Below are 17536 nucleotides of genomic sequence, written 5' to 3'. Positions count from 1 at the left end.
GGTAAACTGTAAGACAACCTGGGTTATTGATCTATATGTATCTGCAGGAAGGCAGAGACAATGGTCTGGTATAGTGATGGTAGTATTATTATATTGGCATCACATGTAAATTTGTAAAAATAAAAAAAATGTAAGTATTATTGGACTTTAAAAAGCTAGTGGGGTTAAGAAAACATGGTCTCAGAACCACAGCTCAGGGAGATGCAGAATTCTCAAATCAAGAATGGAGAAGTGAGCCAGGGGGCATCCTTCTGTCAGTCCCTTCTTGGCCTTCCCCAGGACTTCACAAATTCTAGTGACTATTGTCCAGATTCTATGGCATGGCAGAGTACAGAGGGCCACAGTTAATATTTATTGGGCAGCCAGACTTAAAATGGCATCATAATATTTAGAACAAATATTCATAATACATAGAACCAGAACATTTTTTAAAAATCTGTCCATTCTGTACCTTAAATTAGAAAGATTAATGATTCTAATGTCTTCTATCCAAATTGATGCTGTGGCTAGAACCAGGCCAGCTAGGTGAGCAGCTTTTTCAAGGAGTCAGAGGTCTCAAGCCTGATGATTCCTGGCTTTGCCACTTGGGAAATGTCACTCAAGATGAATCCTTTTATTCCTCAGCACAGGGAGGAACAAGAGTGTCTACCTTCATGAGGTGGAGTAAACATTCCCAAGAGATAACAAATAAACTACTTAGCCAGGCTACTATAGCTAACATCAGCAGCAGCAGGCAACTCTGCATTACAAATGTTTCAGACAGGCCAAGTACAAGGCATTCTATGAAGCCCCTTCCCTTTTCTTCTTTTGGATGTAAAGTACTGGATTAGATGCCTTCATGATCTGCCCCAGTTAGAGAGTCCTTGAATTGTTTATAGTTAAGTTTTAGAATCAATGTGTCTTCAACCTAAATACTCCAGGATCTCACTGCTGAACTAATTAACAATATCATTCTGAGGACTTTATGGGATTAACAAGAATCTCCTAAAAACCAGGTTAGCACCATATAGTTTAACACATGACACAGACAAATGCATGTAATCTATGAATTTCTGCCTCCCCAGAGTCACAGCTCCTCTAGGGCTGTGTCCAGACCAGTGTCAGTCTCTTCTGGGAACTTGCTTACTTCTATATAAATTCCAGGGTGTCATTTCAAAGCTGCTGTGTCAGGAATGGCAGGTGGGGACCGGCAGCTCATCGGGCCCAGCCTGTGAGTCTGAGGATGCTAAAAGTGCTGAAGCATTGGTGTAAATGAAGAGTGGGAAAGCCCGTCTGGCCTCTGGAAAAACACTTACTGGGGCAAATGCAGCTGTTATTGATCTGGCCTCTGAAGACATCTAGGAGGCATGTCAACCAAAAATAGTTCAAATTCAAGTAACCAATCAACTGACTAAAAAAACAAGGATGAGCACTCATCCTTGTCTACTGTCTCTAGGGAAGAGAGGTACCATGAAGGATGCAGAGTTCAGAAAAACAAACATACAAAGGATACCAGTATTAGGATGCTAGCAAGAGAGCTGCCCCTGTGAGGATACACAATGTGCCACCTTCACACAGGTGTGGAGAACCACAGGTTGTCTGTGCCCTCATTAAACCCAAGACAACAACTATTGTTTTTTTTCATGGCCCCTTGGCATTGCAAACTTTATATGCCCCAGTACAGGGGAACACCAAAGCCAAGAAGTGGGAGTGGGTGGGTAGGGAAGCAGGGCAAGGGGAGGGTATAGGAAACTTTCAGGATAGCATTTGAAATGTATATAAAGAAAATCTCTAATAAAAAAATTAAAAAAAAAAGAAATACTTTCAAAAACCTCGACATACTGAGACCTGGTCTATGAAGGACCTACATTAAATACAGAAGGAGGTTTATGACTATCTTTGACTTAGCGAGAGAAACTGCACCCTTTCACTAAAAGCCACACTGAGAAGAGTCACTTGGTGTGCTGCGAATCCATAAATACTTCAAGACGATTAGAGCTAAGCCATGCGAAGCTGTGGGAACTACGGAGATACGGGCACTTGTTTGCTTTCTTTACTCTCACGTATCTCCTCATCCAGACCCCACTAGACCTCCATTTCCAATTAACTCTGAAGTATCAACAGCTGTCCCTTAGGCCTTTTCTCATAGAGTCTATTTTAGCCAGTGGTCTTATAATTTCCCAAGGTATTAAACCAAGCATCAGTACCTTTTCCCTATACATGTCTCCTGCTCACTTGCATCCTCTACCCTGTAACAGAATTTTTTTTAAATGAAACCCAGTGATTTTATCTTCATAAAGATGACAGAATGCTTTTTCTTTCCTCTTTTCTGTTGTGACCATAGTGGGTTTTCCCCGTTCATTCTCCCTAACTAGAGCTTAACACCTCTGAGAATAGGAATGGCTTTTCTCTTTAGGCTCCAGCCCAAGACCTACCAGGCTAACCCAGCAGAAATTACTCCCTGGTGAGTGTAATTAAGAAGCACACCAATTCATTTCAAGTCTCCCAGTGCTCATAACTGGTGAGTGTCACCAAACACCTTATCTTTTCCAGAGGAAAAATATGTAGCATGTGACAAATTTGTAAAATAATAATATGTCAATAACACACACATATTTCAGGATCTTAGTGATTTGCTAATAATTGATTTTAAATCATTTTATCTTACAACCCCTTCCTTAGCCTTCACTTTAAATTACATTTATCAAATCTAGTAGATTATTACAGTTTTCATGCCTTGATTCTTTGTTCAAGTGACATCAGCATTAGTATTGATGTGTTTTAGAATTTGTGGATAAATATGTATATATACATCTGGAATTCTGTGAATTACCCCAACACACAAAATTATTTCAATAATTGCAAGGGTTGCCTAAAAACCTATACTTTATTTTTAAATGGTCCAGTTAAAAATATAATTTGTTTCCAGCATCACAAGATGTATGAAAAGTAGCATTCCAGTGGATGTTTTCCATGTCTAAAAGATGTGCTACCTAATGAAATCACACATACACAGCCAAACACTATTGGGGTTGAACACAGCTCTTGTCACATCCTTTACGGACTTTTATCGACTGAACTCTGTATGTTCATCCTGCCAAAGCTTCATTTCTATTATTCAGTAGACCAGGCACTCTAAGATAGTCTGGGATTGTTCTTAAAAGAATGATCAAGTTCAAATCAAACAGGACAGTTTTCCCTTAATATCCTATGCCAAAGTAGAGTTCTAAAATGCACAAATAGAAAAGGGATTCTTGGCCTAAAGCCTCATGTGAGAGACATCTTCCAGAAGCACATGGCCTGCGAAGCTTCAGAGTCTTGGCAGACTGCAAACCTTTACTACTTTCTATTAATAATCAGGGTCCAAGTGCCTGAAAGGAGCCAGGACCTACTTGGGAGATGAGGACTTAGCTCAGAAGTTGAACATTTTTCAACAAACACTCTTATCATAGAAGGTACCTTCTCCAGACACCAGATTTCTCCAGTTTGCACAAATGACAGTGTCTAAAGAGACATTAAAGAACTCTCTAGAAAGCAAACCGATGAGTCTCTTAAGTGACACATGAAAAAAATACATCAAATGCCAATTTTGTCCTACAGGCTTCTGGCCGTCTATAGTGGTCTACATGGAAGACTTGGCACCTGAACTATGGCTACATAAGCAAAACTACAAGGGACTATACAATATAGTGTGTTGCTAGCAGAACATGTAGATGCTTTGGGACTATGATTACAGGCACAAATGTAAAGCCCAAAGGTGTCTAAGGGTAGCATCTTGGGTCTTCAATGTTCTCTAGAAGCTCTTGTACTGAAGCTTTGGCCCCAGGGTATCAGTGTTCAAAGGTCAATCTTTTGGGACCTGATTGAGGCTTTCATCACATGAATGCATTATTTTAGTACTGGATTCCTAGATTTGTGGGCTACAGGAAAATGACGGAAACTCTTGTAGGCAGTGCCCAGTTGGACAACCATAGGCTATAATCTTTGAACTGTGAGAATCTATCTTTATTCCCCTAAGCTAGTCACTTTTCAAGGCTGTATCACAGTGATGTAACTCAACCACTAAGAGAGCAGGACCTCAGCTTGTATCCATTAGTCCAGACTCCTACTTTCTCCATCTGGGCACCTGAAGCATCTTAGTGGTGTAACACTGGGGTCAGTTAAGTATCTTTAGGTGTTACTATAATTTTATGCCCCAATCTAGGTTTGTTCAAGTTCCCAATGGTCAATGTAAACTTGATCCTACCAAGTTGAACAATGTAAGAAGGTAGTCCACAACTGTATCTGAAGCAAAACAAAGCTGGCCAAGCAATAAGCAGAGAAATATGATTTCTTTAAAGTGTTAGTTTATCAAAGTTTTGGTTCAGGGAAGAAGAAGTGAATGAGGGTAAGATTTGAGAAAGAACCATCAGCTACAGCATCTCAGAACTGGAAGAGATGCTCAGCCACAGTGTTCAATCTACTAACTCTGAAGAGCTTGGTAAAAGAATCAAAGGCAGTGGAGTAGCCATAGCACAGTTTGGATATGTGATTACTCATGCGCCATCATTTTCAGACACAGAAAACTATCTATTATCAAGCAGGCAGAAGTTTCTAGAAGTGCAATGGACACACCTTCCATGATTGCATTTTGAAAGATGGATTTTGGAGCCACAGTATAGCATCTGCAATGGCTTTGCCATTAACCCACCATTAACTTTAATGCAAGAAAGTAGAGTGGTTAATGTCTGGGCAACGGGATCCAACAGAGGGAAGGGCAGTGTCAAAGCAAAAGATTCAGGCAGATGAAAAGATTCCTTGCTTGTTTCCAACAACAGTCGCTCTATTTCTATGGAGGTAAACAAGCAGAGAGAAAGCAAGACACACGGCACTGAACTTACATCTATTTTCTTTTCATAGTAATCAAGTGCCACCACATGTCTGCCATTGGTAAATATGTTGCAGTCCTGCTAAGGGAAAATTTGAGCTTCTTTCTAGCAGTCACTTACACACACACACACACACACACACACACACACACACACACACACACGGTGTTTACAAATCTAAAGAAACTTCCTATGGGCAAAATAAACTGAAAACACCACACTCACACCCACCTGCTTCTCTCCACTTGGCTTTTTGTGGTTCAGCAGTAGCTCCACGGCTCCAACCACCTCTTTTCTGATGGCGTGAAGCAGCGCATCGCCTACATAGACATTGAAACTCAACAATAGTTCAATAAGCTCCAGATTCTCATTTTCAATGGCAATGAGGAGGGCGGTCCTTCCCAGGGGGTCGATGCAGTTAATGTTGATTTTAAAATAAATCTCAGCTTCCTCCAGAGACTTCTTGACGCTTGCATAGTCCCCCTTCTCCACAGCATTCAAGTAGGCTTTCTCTGATGGTGAGAGCTCAGATTCTGCTCTGACAATCCTCAGTGGGATGCGGTCTCTGTAGGGGGCGTTGACATTTCTTTTGTAATAGAACTGAGCCATGCTTCAGGCCATGCTAGTCCATCATCATCTCTAGAAGCATACAGAGAAAGCAGAGTGTGAGCACTTGCATGCCAATTAAGTCAGGCATCATGCATGCTATCAAACACACAATCATTATCGACAACAATGGTGTCTCTATTGATGAGTAAAAGATGCTTTTCTTAGGTAACAAAAATAGATATCTACTCAGCTGCCTAGAAAACAGAACTTAAAATTTCTTTTTAAAAAATATTTAATTATTTGCATGTATGTGCGCACCTGTGACAGTTTATGTACAACATACACACGCAGGTGCTCACAGAGGTCAGAAGAGAGCACGCAATTCTCTGGAACTAGAGTTACTGTTATGAGGTATCATGTGGGTTCTGGGAGCTGAACTCAGGGTCTTTGTAAGAGAAGTCAATGCTATTAACCACTGAGCCATCTATCTCTGCAAGCCCAACAACATCCAATCTAACAGTAGAAAAATATCTTAAAATTTTAAAGTAACATTTAGCTGAGAATTCAGCTGGAGTCTTTGAGAAATTATTTTCAGATATACATATTTATACACACATATGAATATACATATATATGCATGTATACGCATATTTATGTATGTATCCACACACACATATGCAAAGCATATTAAAAATTAGAAGTGATGTGTTTACGGTCCCATCAGGAAAGTTCAAACACACCATTCACTGTAAGATTTGCTGATCATGAAGCTGATGTGACAGTTGTAGAGTCCTATCATGGTAGAAAAAAACTTCTCATTTGTATGTAGTCTGTCCTTAACATTAACAAGTATTCACATTGAAGTTAGTGTGAATTAATGGAACTACTGTCAATGAAATAACATATTGAGTTTAATGAATGTAATTTTTTTCTGTTTGTGAGTTCAGTGAGGGAGAAATAATGTATACTGATGATATTAATTATCATGAGACTATGCAAATCAACCTAGAAAAAAAAACAAAACAGAAACAATGCACTATGAAAATGTATTTACAGTTCCTCCAGCTTCATGAGATGACTACCCTACAATGTAGGGAATGTTTCCTTTGAAAATTTATTTTTATTTGGAAGTCACAGTAAAGATTGCCTGAAGCTGAGAAAACAAAATAATCGCACATGAAATAAGCTACTGGAAGCAGTACTGTTTCAGCAAAAAAAAAAAAAAAAAAAAAAAAAAAAAAAATCTAGTGTGCTAAAGTCTCAGGAAAAATTATATTTTACATATAAATTCTGTACTGAAGGCTTCTGCATCTCATATCTATTACTTCAACTATTCACTGGAAACATGAGGGTCTATGTCTATAGTGTCTAAAACTAAAATAAATGGGTCCTATAAACCACTTGCATATTCCTATTAATTGGTGTTTGTAAGCCCAATGGATGTCTGAGTAAGTGAGCCGGATATGTAGAGTGCTTTAACTGTAGATTAAACAGACTTTGCACTAACAAATGTGACCATATTTTAAAAGATTTATATTTTAGTTTTTAATTTTTTGTATATGTGCATGTCTGTGTGTGGTTATGAGTGTTTGTGTGTTACACACATACACCCTATGGGTCCTGGGAACTGAATTCAGGTCCTCTGGAAGAGTAGGAAGCACTTTTAACTGCTGATCCATCTCTCCACTCCCAAATATGACCATGTTTAATAGCTTTCAACTTGAGAAACTAATTTGTTTAGTTAAAGCGTCTTTCTATTGGTGAGTTCAGTGATCATATAATTAAGTTTCAACCTTTGGCCTCCAGATTATTCATCATGAATTCTCCAATGTCTAGGTATGTGAATTAATAATTAAGACCATTATTTCATAATCTGCAGCTCTTCAGTGTGTTGTAAATGACATTTTCTTCAGGTGCCTTCATAGGTTAGTTAGACTTGAGTATGTCACATCTATTAATATTAAACACACAAACTAGTTAAGTAAAGTCGGAGTATAATTTAATTATTCTGAGGATTTTTTTTTTACTCATTTTGGAAGAGAAGAATCATTTCTGTTACGTAAGGGCAAGGACGCTTTAATATTCTTTGAGTATAATGAAAACATTGACAAATCAAAGTTCTGATGATACTACTATCTTTTAAGGATCTGAGCTTGAATCCCCATTTAAGCACTATTACTACAAGTTACTATAAGTAACTATGAACATAAGTTACTATTAAAATATTGTCTTTTAAGGAGGAGGTAAGAAATTTCTGCAGGGCTTGAAGTTAGCATCCAAAACACCTGGGATAGATGCCGCAGACCTCACATACTAATTCTGCATAGATTACAGCATGAATGTTTCCTACTGGTGACACTTAGCATTTCGGTTCTATTTTTATAGTATATAAACTTCTGCTATCTCATTTTGTCCTTATATACAATACTTAAGAAAACATACATTTTCTTTATGTTCTTGGGCTTGATGTTTCTTACCAAATCGTATATTTTGGCTGAGAAAGTAGTCATAGGTAAAACAAAGATACACATAAATTATATAAACATGAATTATATAAAAATTTTGTAGAAACAATAATTCATCTGGATTGGGAATTGGTCAAAAAAATAGAAAATAATTTCCATTTATTTTTCTTAATAATAATACTAACAATGCCATCAGATAAAGAATCAGGGTCTACATTTACTTCTCATTTACAAAATATAAATAAGATGCCAATGGAGAGAACATTAGGTGTTAGTAAACTGGGAGAGAAGGGCAGAAGAAGAAAAAATTGTTTAATTAAAATTTATTTCACTGGATCCAGTTAACTCCCATAAACAGAACACATTCTGGTGTATTTTAACGTGATACTATCTTGAATGATACTGTATTTCAGAGATGAAGTGATGTTGGATACGTAAGAAAATCTGTTTGTATATCCATAGGAGGAGGAAATCAACCCAGAACAAAGAACAGGTGAGAAGATATGAATCAAACAGAAGGCTTAGAAAAGTCTTCCATCTTTCAAGCTCTTGGATTTAAAAAGAGAGATGACATCCATGAAAAGGTGCTGAGCATGCTTGAAATAAAATTAAAATTTATATAGATTCGATAAAGTTCAAATATTTAAAGTGGGATATTGACCCACAGAAGTGGAGCATAGCTCTGCTAGCTCTGCAGCTAATGCCTTTAAGAAGAAGGAGATTGAGTAAGTTTGCAGCCCGGAAACCTGGCCTTGTTGTTACTTGAGGTGCAGTGTGTAGACGCAGGAGCAGGGGAAGGAGCAGATAAGGCTGATGCGGCTCCTAGGCAGACACACTTATCAGCAACTGCAGACCTGCCACTCAATGTTGGGAAGTCAGTAAAAGAACAGAGCATTGAGAGCAGAAAATACCTTAACCAAAAACATCGAATAAAAGCCTGGTACAGAATCACATCTCCAAAATAAGGTTTTAGGAGCAAAAGGACATTCTTTCCACCAAGAGTACAGAAATTCGAGATCTATCTTCCTTCCTTCCTTCCTTCCTTCCTTCCTTCCTTCCTTCCTTCCTTCCTTCCTCCCTCCCTCCCCTCCCCTCCCCTCCCCTCCCCTCTCCTCCCCTTCCTCCCTCCCTCCCCCTCCTCTCTGTCTGTCTGTCTGTCTGTCTGTCTCTCTCTCTCTCTCTCTCTCTGTCTCTCTCTCTCTCTCAACCTCCCTCCCTCCCTCTCTCCCTCCTTCCCTCCCTTCCTTTCTTCTTTTCTTTCTGGCCCTTTATAAATGAAACAACTCATCACACCAGGTTTCAAAGAATTAGCAGATGAAGACTAATAGTTAAAAACTTAAATCTTGCCATATGAGCTTTGACATTCATTTTTCTTAAGTATGTTGCGGGAGTTAAGAAGAAGATAGAGTTGTGGTTTGACGTCAACATGAAAAACATTTACAACCATAGGTAAGCAGTGTACTCTAGATATTCCTGGTTCTGAACTCACGTTCCCTGGAGGATCTGCTTTGCTCTGCTGTAGAATTATCAGTGAAGGTGAATTACAAATAAGACTTAGGAAATTAATAGATATCTTCATTTCCAGTAAGTATTGCAAAGGGCAACATGAATATCCACCACTGACATGTATGTTTACATGTGTGATCCTGTGCTTCAAGGAAAAGCCAGCCTTGAGCCCACAGGCATGGGAGGCTACTTCACATACTTAAGAATTTGTTATGAAATAGCATCAGCAATAAAAAAATACACTTTACTAACTAAAATATTATGACATCTGAGGATTTTAAAGAGAGAAATAAAGATTATACTTATTTTTAAACTTGAAGACTCTTAGGATGTAATAGGGACCAAACTTGAAGCCAAACGTTGAATGCAGTTTTATTCCACGCACGGAGAAATGCAGTGGAGACGTTATAGTTACTTAGCTGCCTTTTTGCCTCCACAGTCTTAGGGATACGTCCCTAATCAGAAATAGATGAAACAAAGGCTAGATTCCACCCCGAGAGTTAAAAACATATCCGTCAACGTCCTTTTCCCCTCAAGATGCAAAGAAGTTCTCTTTCATCTTGCTCCAGCAGTAAATCCCGCTGTTTTCACCCATTTTTGTTCCTAAGTCCTTATGGTCACTTTTCTCTGCTGCCCTGGCTTCTGGAGCATGTGTCTCTAATGCTCCATCTTCTTCACCATCAACATGACTCTCTCCACGGGGCCCTTGTCTGCTTAGATAATGTTCAAATGTTGACATGGCCACCACTATCCTTCACTCTATTGGTACCCTTACTTTTGTCCTGTTCTATTCATTTAAAAATTCCCATGAAATGCAAACTTATGCTATAAAATACACTATAAAGCACGTGCACACACACACACACACACACACACACACACACACGATAATATCCACTAATTTCTGGGTCTGGGTTGCGCAGTGGGTAGCCAGTAGTCAACCATATGTAGCCATCTGCTCATAAATGAACGTAAGCAGCCACATTTCCTCTCAGTAGCATCCCTCTCTGTAACATCAGCGTACTTCATTAGTTTATCTCCTTGACTCCTACCTTTTAGATGGACCTTTCTAATAATGTCACTGATGCCCATAGTAGTATGGGCGTGCTCCATCTATAAGATGCCTGCCTGGTTATTTCACTATGCCACTGATAATCCCTGGAAGGCCAATTTCACTAACAGAAAACCCCTCATTTATTAAGGCCTCCCCTCGACCCAGTTTTGAAGACTGCCCATAGCAAACCCTGTTTTTGCCCTGACAAGAATGCCAAATTACTCGGCCACCGTGACCCCTGCATGCGTCTTTTCCCTACATGACTATCGTTCTTCCCTTTGAGCCTGTTGCAATGCCTGCCAAGTTAGAAAACATTAACCTCAGCCTCTGAGAATCCTCATCCTTTCCCTCTTAAAGCATGGCAGTGTGACCCTTTCTTTGAATGTGTGCCTCACAAACCTTGTAGATTCCTGAAATGTAGGTTTGTCTAAAATGGGCGTAGAGATTGCCATGCATAGCTTTGCATCGGGGTCCTACATTTACTGACTCAGAGAACTGCCCTGTATGTCTTTAAAGCTATATCTCTGCAATTTTAAATAGTAAAATGCAATTAAGTGGTCAAATGACTTTAACCATTTGCCTAGAGTTGGTTTAGCCCTGTCTGTCAGCGACTAGGAAGCAGTCTGCATGACATACTTCTTTTCTAAATGTATTGTTCTTCTCCACATGTTTTTCTCTCAAGCTCTTGCTAGTTACCTTCAGAAGTATAATTGTGGTGCATAAATTAAGATGCATGTAATTCCTAACTCTAGAAGATGCCTCTCATCTCCATGGCCTAACACATTTGGCTGTTTAGGGAGTAAGATATTCTTCACTTGTTGGTCCTTGGAGAGGAATAGGGGACAGAAGAAGAAAGGTAAAATACATTAGAAAATAATGTGACTATTATATTCAAAAGTAGAACTAATGCACTAAATAACAGGAAACTAGGATGTGTGAGTTCATCTCTAAAAAAGAAAAATACAAGAAGATAGGAGGAAAACTTTGAGAATAATAAATTATTAAGGAATGATTAATTCTGCCATGGAGAGAAAAGACTCAAGCAAAGCAGTGACCGAGTTTAGGAAGGCTGGAAGTCTTATCTTCTGATAATAGATGGAAGTTAACAGGAAGTGAGATTAGAAACCAAGTGACATGATTACAGAAGGGGATGCAGAAGGGATGATTGAAGTGATGGATAGTGGACCAACACGTTCATAGTTATTACAGAAGTCAGCCATGTTCAGATAAGACCTAAGTGGGCAAGAATCTACACACAGGGTACATAAGGACAACTTCCTGTAGACAGAACAGTTAAAAGGGGAGCCAGGTCTCTGTAAGACCTACAGCAACCTGCTTGATCAGGAATAGGTATGTTCATACTAGTCATCTCTTTGTGCAGAGAAACACTGCCCAGGAAATGAAGACTATAAAATAATAAATGATATCAGTGTTTTATTGCTCATGGAAATACATTCTTGAATATCTGTGTATCTGAGATAGAATTCTCCTTACCTATGCAAACAACTCCCCATGCTAAATAACTATTGGCTTTTGGTTTTTTTCAATATTTTCATCTTGTTAAATTCTCAACCCTAGATCATTATGTTACAAATTTCACAATCCCAATCACTGGTAGATTTTTGTTTTGTTTTTAATCAATTTGACACAAATTGGAGTTCTGAGAAGAAGAAACACAGTTGAAAAAACACCTCCATAAAACTGGCATGTAGACCCAGGCGTGGAGGTGCACGCCTTTAATCCCAGCACTTGGGAGGCAGAGGCAGGCAGATTTCTGAGTTCGAGGCCAGCCTGGTCTACAAAGTGAGCTCCAGGACAGCCAGGCCTATACAGAGAAACCCTGTCTCAAAAAAACTAAAACAAAAAACAAAAAACAAAACACAAAAAACAAAAAACAAAAAAACAAAACAAAACAAAACAAAAAACTGGCATGTAGCGCATTTCTTAATGATTGATGTGGGAGAGCCCAGATCATTGTGGATGGTGCCGCCCCTGGAAAGGTGGTCCGGGGTTGTTAAAGAAAGCAGACTGAGCAAGCCCTGAAGAGCATGCAATGTTCCTCCACAGCCTCTGCCTCTGTTCCTGCCTCCAGGTTCCTGCCTTGGCTTCCTTCAATTAACCATGATTCATAATACAAAATAAGCCAAATCAATCCTTTCTTCCCCAAGTTGCTTTGGATTAGTGTTTTATCACAATAATACAAACCCTAACTAAGGGCACTGCCCCCAGTACCTTGCAAGTTCTGCTTACACTGTCTGCACACAGGCAAGAACTGTTGTACATATTTTGCTCTGACAACTCCTTGGTTATTATAAATTTTCAAGTCCTGCTCTCCCTTACTTCCCTGAGTTCTAATTAGCAGTTTTGCTTTGTTTGGAGATTAGATGTCAATGTTCTGTGGAATCCCAGGCATGAAACGGCTGAACATTCAGGTTGATGTCTGAAACCTTAACAGCAACTTTTGGAAGCAAAGCTGTAATTTGATTTTCTACAAAAAAAAATGAAGAGGGAAAAACTGGTTCTTTTTAAATGCAATTTTCCATTTTATTAAAACCATTAAAATATGGAAAGATAAAATTATTCTCATGCATATGGAGGTTGGTCAACTCTTTTGCTTGAAGACCACAGAATGGAGTTCACTTCAGGGGAAGGTAAAATAATTTCCTATGATTTAAACAGTCAGGATACTTTTGATGCCAGACACTGTCATAATGTTAAGAAGACAATGTCTGGTGTGAGATTGCATCTTCTATGTATGTCAGGGAAGCTGCATCCACAAAATTGCAACAACATGGTCAACTCCTCAAGAGCTGCACAGTGACAATAGCATTCAATATGCCAACATGGATTGGGAAAAATCTCACAAGAGCCCACCCCTAGATGAAGAGCTTCAGACAATCCATGGTTTCTGAGGCAGGGAGAATCAACCTTCTCTAAGAACGAGAGCTTAATAGGCTATCCAGACCCAAGTGGTCAGCCCTCAATGCATACAAGCAACTCTAAATGGGCTCAATGGACTCTGTGTGTGTGTGTGTGTGTGTGTGTAACTAGAAGAGGGTCATCAATTTGGAAGAGAGTAGGAGGACACAGGAGGAGTGGAAGGGACATGTAAATGACATCAATGTAGTCCTCATGTATGAAAAAAATTAGAATTAAAAAAGAAAAGAACTTACATGTAATGTTCAATAAATATTTGTTAAGAGTTAAATATTGACTATATCTAAAAATTTGTATACTAGACAATGACAATCCACAGTGAACAAGAGCAGACTTACATTCCCAGGGTTTATGGCTCTTGGGAGGAGCTCACAGAAACGCTAAGCACAGCCATTATAAATTTTGGCATGAGTTTTAGCGAAAAAAAAAATGGTGAGATGAAATACAAAACTATGGCCAGGTGGTGGTGGCGCATGCCTTTAATCCCAGCACTTGGGAGGCACAGGCAGGCATATTTCTGAGTTCGAGGCCAGCCTGGTCTACAGAGTGAGTTCTAGGGCAGCCAGGATTTCGAGAAACCCTGTCTCAAAAAAAAAAAAAAAAAAAAAAAAAAAAAAAAAAAAAAAAAAAAAAAACCCCCAAAAAACAAAACAAAAACAAAACAAAAAAAAAAAAAAGAAAGAAAGAAAGAAAGGAAGGAAGGAAGAAAGAGGGAGGCAGAGGCAGGCCGATTTCTGAGTTGGAGGCCAGCCTGGTCTACAAAGTGAGTTCCAGGACAGCCAGGGCTATAAAGAGAAACCCTGTCTCGAAAAACCAAAAAAAGAAAAAGAAAGAGAAAAAGAAAAAGAAAAAGAAAAAGAAAAAGAAAAAGAAAAAGAAAAAGAAAAAGAAAAAGAAAAAGAAAAAGAAAAAGAAAGGAAGGAAGGAAGGAAGAAAAATGAAAAAAAGAAATAGAAAACTATGACAGAAAGACAGAGTCAGAGAGCTATGTTAAGTGACACAGATGGGGTAGCCTATGTGAAGAAGGCATAACAAACATAAGCCATGGAAACAAACCATAGACAACCATTACACTGAAGACATGCTAGAGAGGAAACTGGGGCAGAAGGGACATAAGAAATTCTAAGATATGGACAAGGAACAGATGAGACTGAAACTAGACAGTGGCCTGAGGCATGGGAGGATGGTAGAACTTATTCCAAACTTCATCAAAAGCTGTAGACAGTCTCAAGATGGAGGAATGTTGAAACATGGCCCCCTAAGTGCAGAATGCAAACTCCCAGACCTCAGTACAACAGTCACAGAAATGCAATTGCCTGCTTCTGCTTTATGAGTTTATTGATGTTCTATCAGTGCTCTAAGTATGAATACTTTAATCCTCTGAGTTTTCATTTCGTAGAATACAAAAAGTTTCAGGACTGTATCTGTATAGTTTTAAAACAAAACATGTCTAATCACTTACTTTTCATAATAATTTTAGTGCTCTAGAAAATGGTTCATAGCCTAATGAGTGTCTACTTGCTAGTGACTTGTTTGTCCTTAAACACCTCCTTACTTATAGTTACAAAGCACAGATAACTTCAAGAAAGCATTCTGAGAGCAGGCAGCTGCACATTCTGTAAGTACACGATCAGTCGAAGAAACATAAAATAACCTCTCCCAGGAATGACTTATTTGATGACACAATATATCCAAAGTGGATCACCACACTCAGTTCTGTAGACAAGAACTGATCTCTCTCTCTCTCTCTCTCTCTCTCTCTCTCTCTCTCTCTCTCTCTCTCTCTCTCTCCCTCCCTCTCTCTCTCTCTCTCATATGTGTGTGTGTTTTCATGGCTATAACTCTGTCCTACAGAACAGCATGAGAAAAATGATTATGAGAAACTCATGACAGCCACACATATCATTAAAAAATTCTTAGTACTATATTACAATAGAATGTGCAAAGTTAAATTTTAAAAATAAGGAATGATTTAAAGTGCATTTGACAGACAATTTTACTCAATAGAAAATTTAAAAAAATCACCAACATTCAAATAGCAAACTTAATAGTTCTCTTGGAGAAAAGGTAATGCAAATAGCAAATATTATTTCAAAAGTCTTTTGGCTTCACTGATCTCCCACATCTGAGAAGTTTACCAATAAGATAAAATACAGTGCACATGAAGTATGCTCGGATTATAGACAAAGGAACACCGAGTGCCAGAAAGAATATAGAAGACACACTCCTCATAAGCCTCTGGTGGGGCTTGACACTAAAAAGGAATTAGAAATATGTGTATTGGTCCTTTGAAAGGTTCGAGTTGTTTACAAAGAGTACTTTTCTTCCACAAATCTGCTTAAGAGTTACATTTTACAAGGCAGGCAGTAGATGCACTAAAATATATGTGAATATTATTCACTGTTGGAAGAAACAGACACTCAAAAGTACAAAATCATCAGCTAGTCAAACCATATATTGAATACGGATTTAATTAAATGTCTTCAAATGGGGTCTGGAGAGATACTCAGTTGTTAAAGAGTGTGTATTGTTCTTGCAGGGGACCCAGGTTAAATTCTGAGCACCGGCATTTGATGGCTCATAACTACCAGTCCTCAAGAGAACTGATGCCCATTTACAAAGGCACCAGGGCTCATGTGCACATACCTGAAGACACATGTTCATGCACACAATTAAACATAAAGATAAATATTAAAAAATACCTTCAGATATTAAAATGATGTAATATATATTTACTGTCTCTGGAAAACAGCTCTACCATGATAAACGGTAATTGTGGAACAAATTTTAAATGCATCCATGCAACAGAAAACCCTATATTAAGAATGCTGTAACTACATTAATAATTAATAGTGATAACTCATCTGTGAGTAATAAGTGACATTTGTTTTCATATTTAAATATTATGATAAGAATACAATAAATTTAAGTGAAAATAAACACTGTTTAGCCACAAAAGTCTGCTTGTTAAATGAAGCTCTAATATGCTTCATATTTAGTAGCACACGTGTATTGAGATTATATTTTGACTTTGACTTGGTTTTCGTGGTATTAACAGCTACAAGCCAGACAAATTCATTGCAATTATGCATTCTTTCCAACAAAACAGAGGGATACAGCAAAAGATGAGGAAAAAGAAATAGCTCACTTCAAAGGAAAGCCTATCAGAATTACAGCTGGTTTTCCTACTGAAACATCTAAAGCATTAAAGAAAGCATAACACATTAACGAAAAATTAGAAATGCCTGAATGATATCCACCAAGCTATGAAACAGCATAATTGTCCATTCACACTATGATACTCAGCAAAACTATCTATTAAAATTGAAGTAGAAATAAATTTTTCCAAGTTGTCAACAGCAATAGGAACCACAGAGAGTGCAACAACTCCTGGAGGCTAAACAACACCCTGCTGAGGGGTAACTGGACAAAAGAAGAAATCAAGGAGGAGATTGAACACTCCTAGAATTGTAGGAAAATTCAGTCAGCAGGCACAAACCAATGTGGCACAATGAAGGTGTTCTGAACAAGAAAGCTTACAGCATAAGTACCTACATCAGAAATTATGAGAGATTGAAAGACATAATCAGAATCAGCACTGGAACCAATGAGTCAGAAATTTAAAAATTCCAAGAATCTGTGAACTCAAGACTAGGATCTTTGAAAAGATGATTGACAAACTTTTACCTAAATTAATCAGAAGAAAGAAAAAATACTCAAACTAATAAAAGTAGAAATGAAAAGGTAGAGATGACCACAAAACAATTTAAGAATACATTTTTAAAACTTCTATTTGACTAACCTGGGAAATTTTATAGAAATTAATTTCTAGATGCCTAAAATACACCAAAATTAATCCTAGATAAATTAATAACTTTTTTTGTTTTTTCGAGACAGGGTTTCTCTGTGTAGCCCTGGCTGTCCTGGAACTCACTATGTAGACCAGGCTGGCCTCGAACTCAGAAATCCGCCTGCCTCTGCCTCCCAAGTGCTGGGATTAAAGGTGTGTGCCACCACGCCCGGCTGATAAATTAATAACTTAAACAGATCAAAAACCATCAATGAGATTGCAGTTATACTAAATGTTACACAGCCTGAAAAAGCCCAGGGTGTTATATTCACTGAAGAATTATACCAAAGCATCAAAGAACTCACACTAATGCTATCTAAGTTATTCT

General features: G+C 38.3%; 1 protein-coding gene across 7 annotated transcripts in view; it reads right to left on the bottom strand.

Moving 5' to 3' along the window:
- The window catches only part of Trpc4 (transient receptor potential cation channel, subfamily C, member 4), a 162888-nt gene that overhangs the window by 118333 nt on the left and 27019 nt on the right, over positions 1-17536 (bottom strand). For all 7 annotated transcript variants that reach the window (NR_046161.1, XM_017319534.2, NM_016984.3 and 4 more), the window contains exon 2: positions 5079-5486. Coding sequence is in view for 5 of the 7 variants with exons in the window: in XM_017319534.2 (XP_017175023.1) it covers positions 5079-5456 (378 nt within the window). In the remaining 2 variants the exon portion in view is untranslated. The remainder of the gene's footprint in view (positions 1-5078; positions 5487-17536) is intronic.

This window comes from Mus musculus, chromosome 3, assembly GCF_000001635.26.
Source record: "Mus musculus strain C57BL/6J chromosome 3, GRCm38.p6 C57BL/6J".
Lineage (NCBI taxonomy): Eukaryota > Metazoa > Chordata > Mammalia > Rodentia > Muridae > Mus > Mus musculus.
This window is presented reverse-complemented; position numbering and strand designations above follow the sequence as displayed.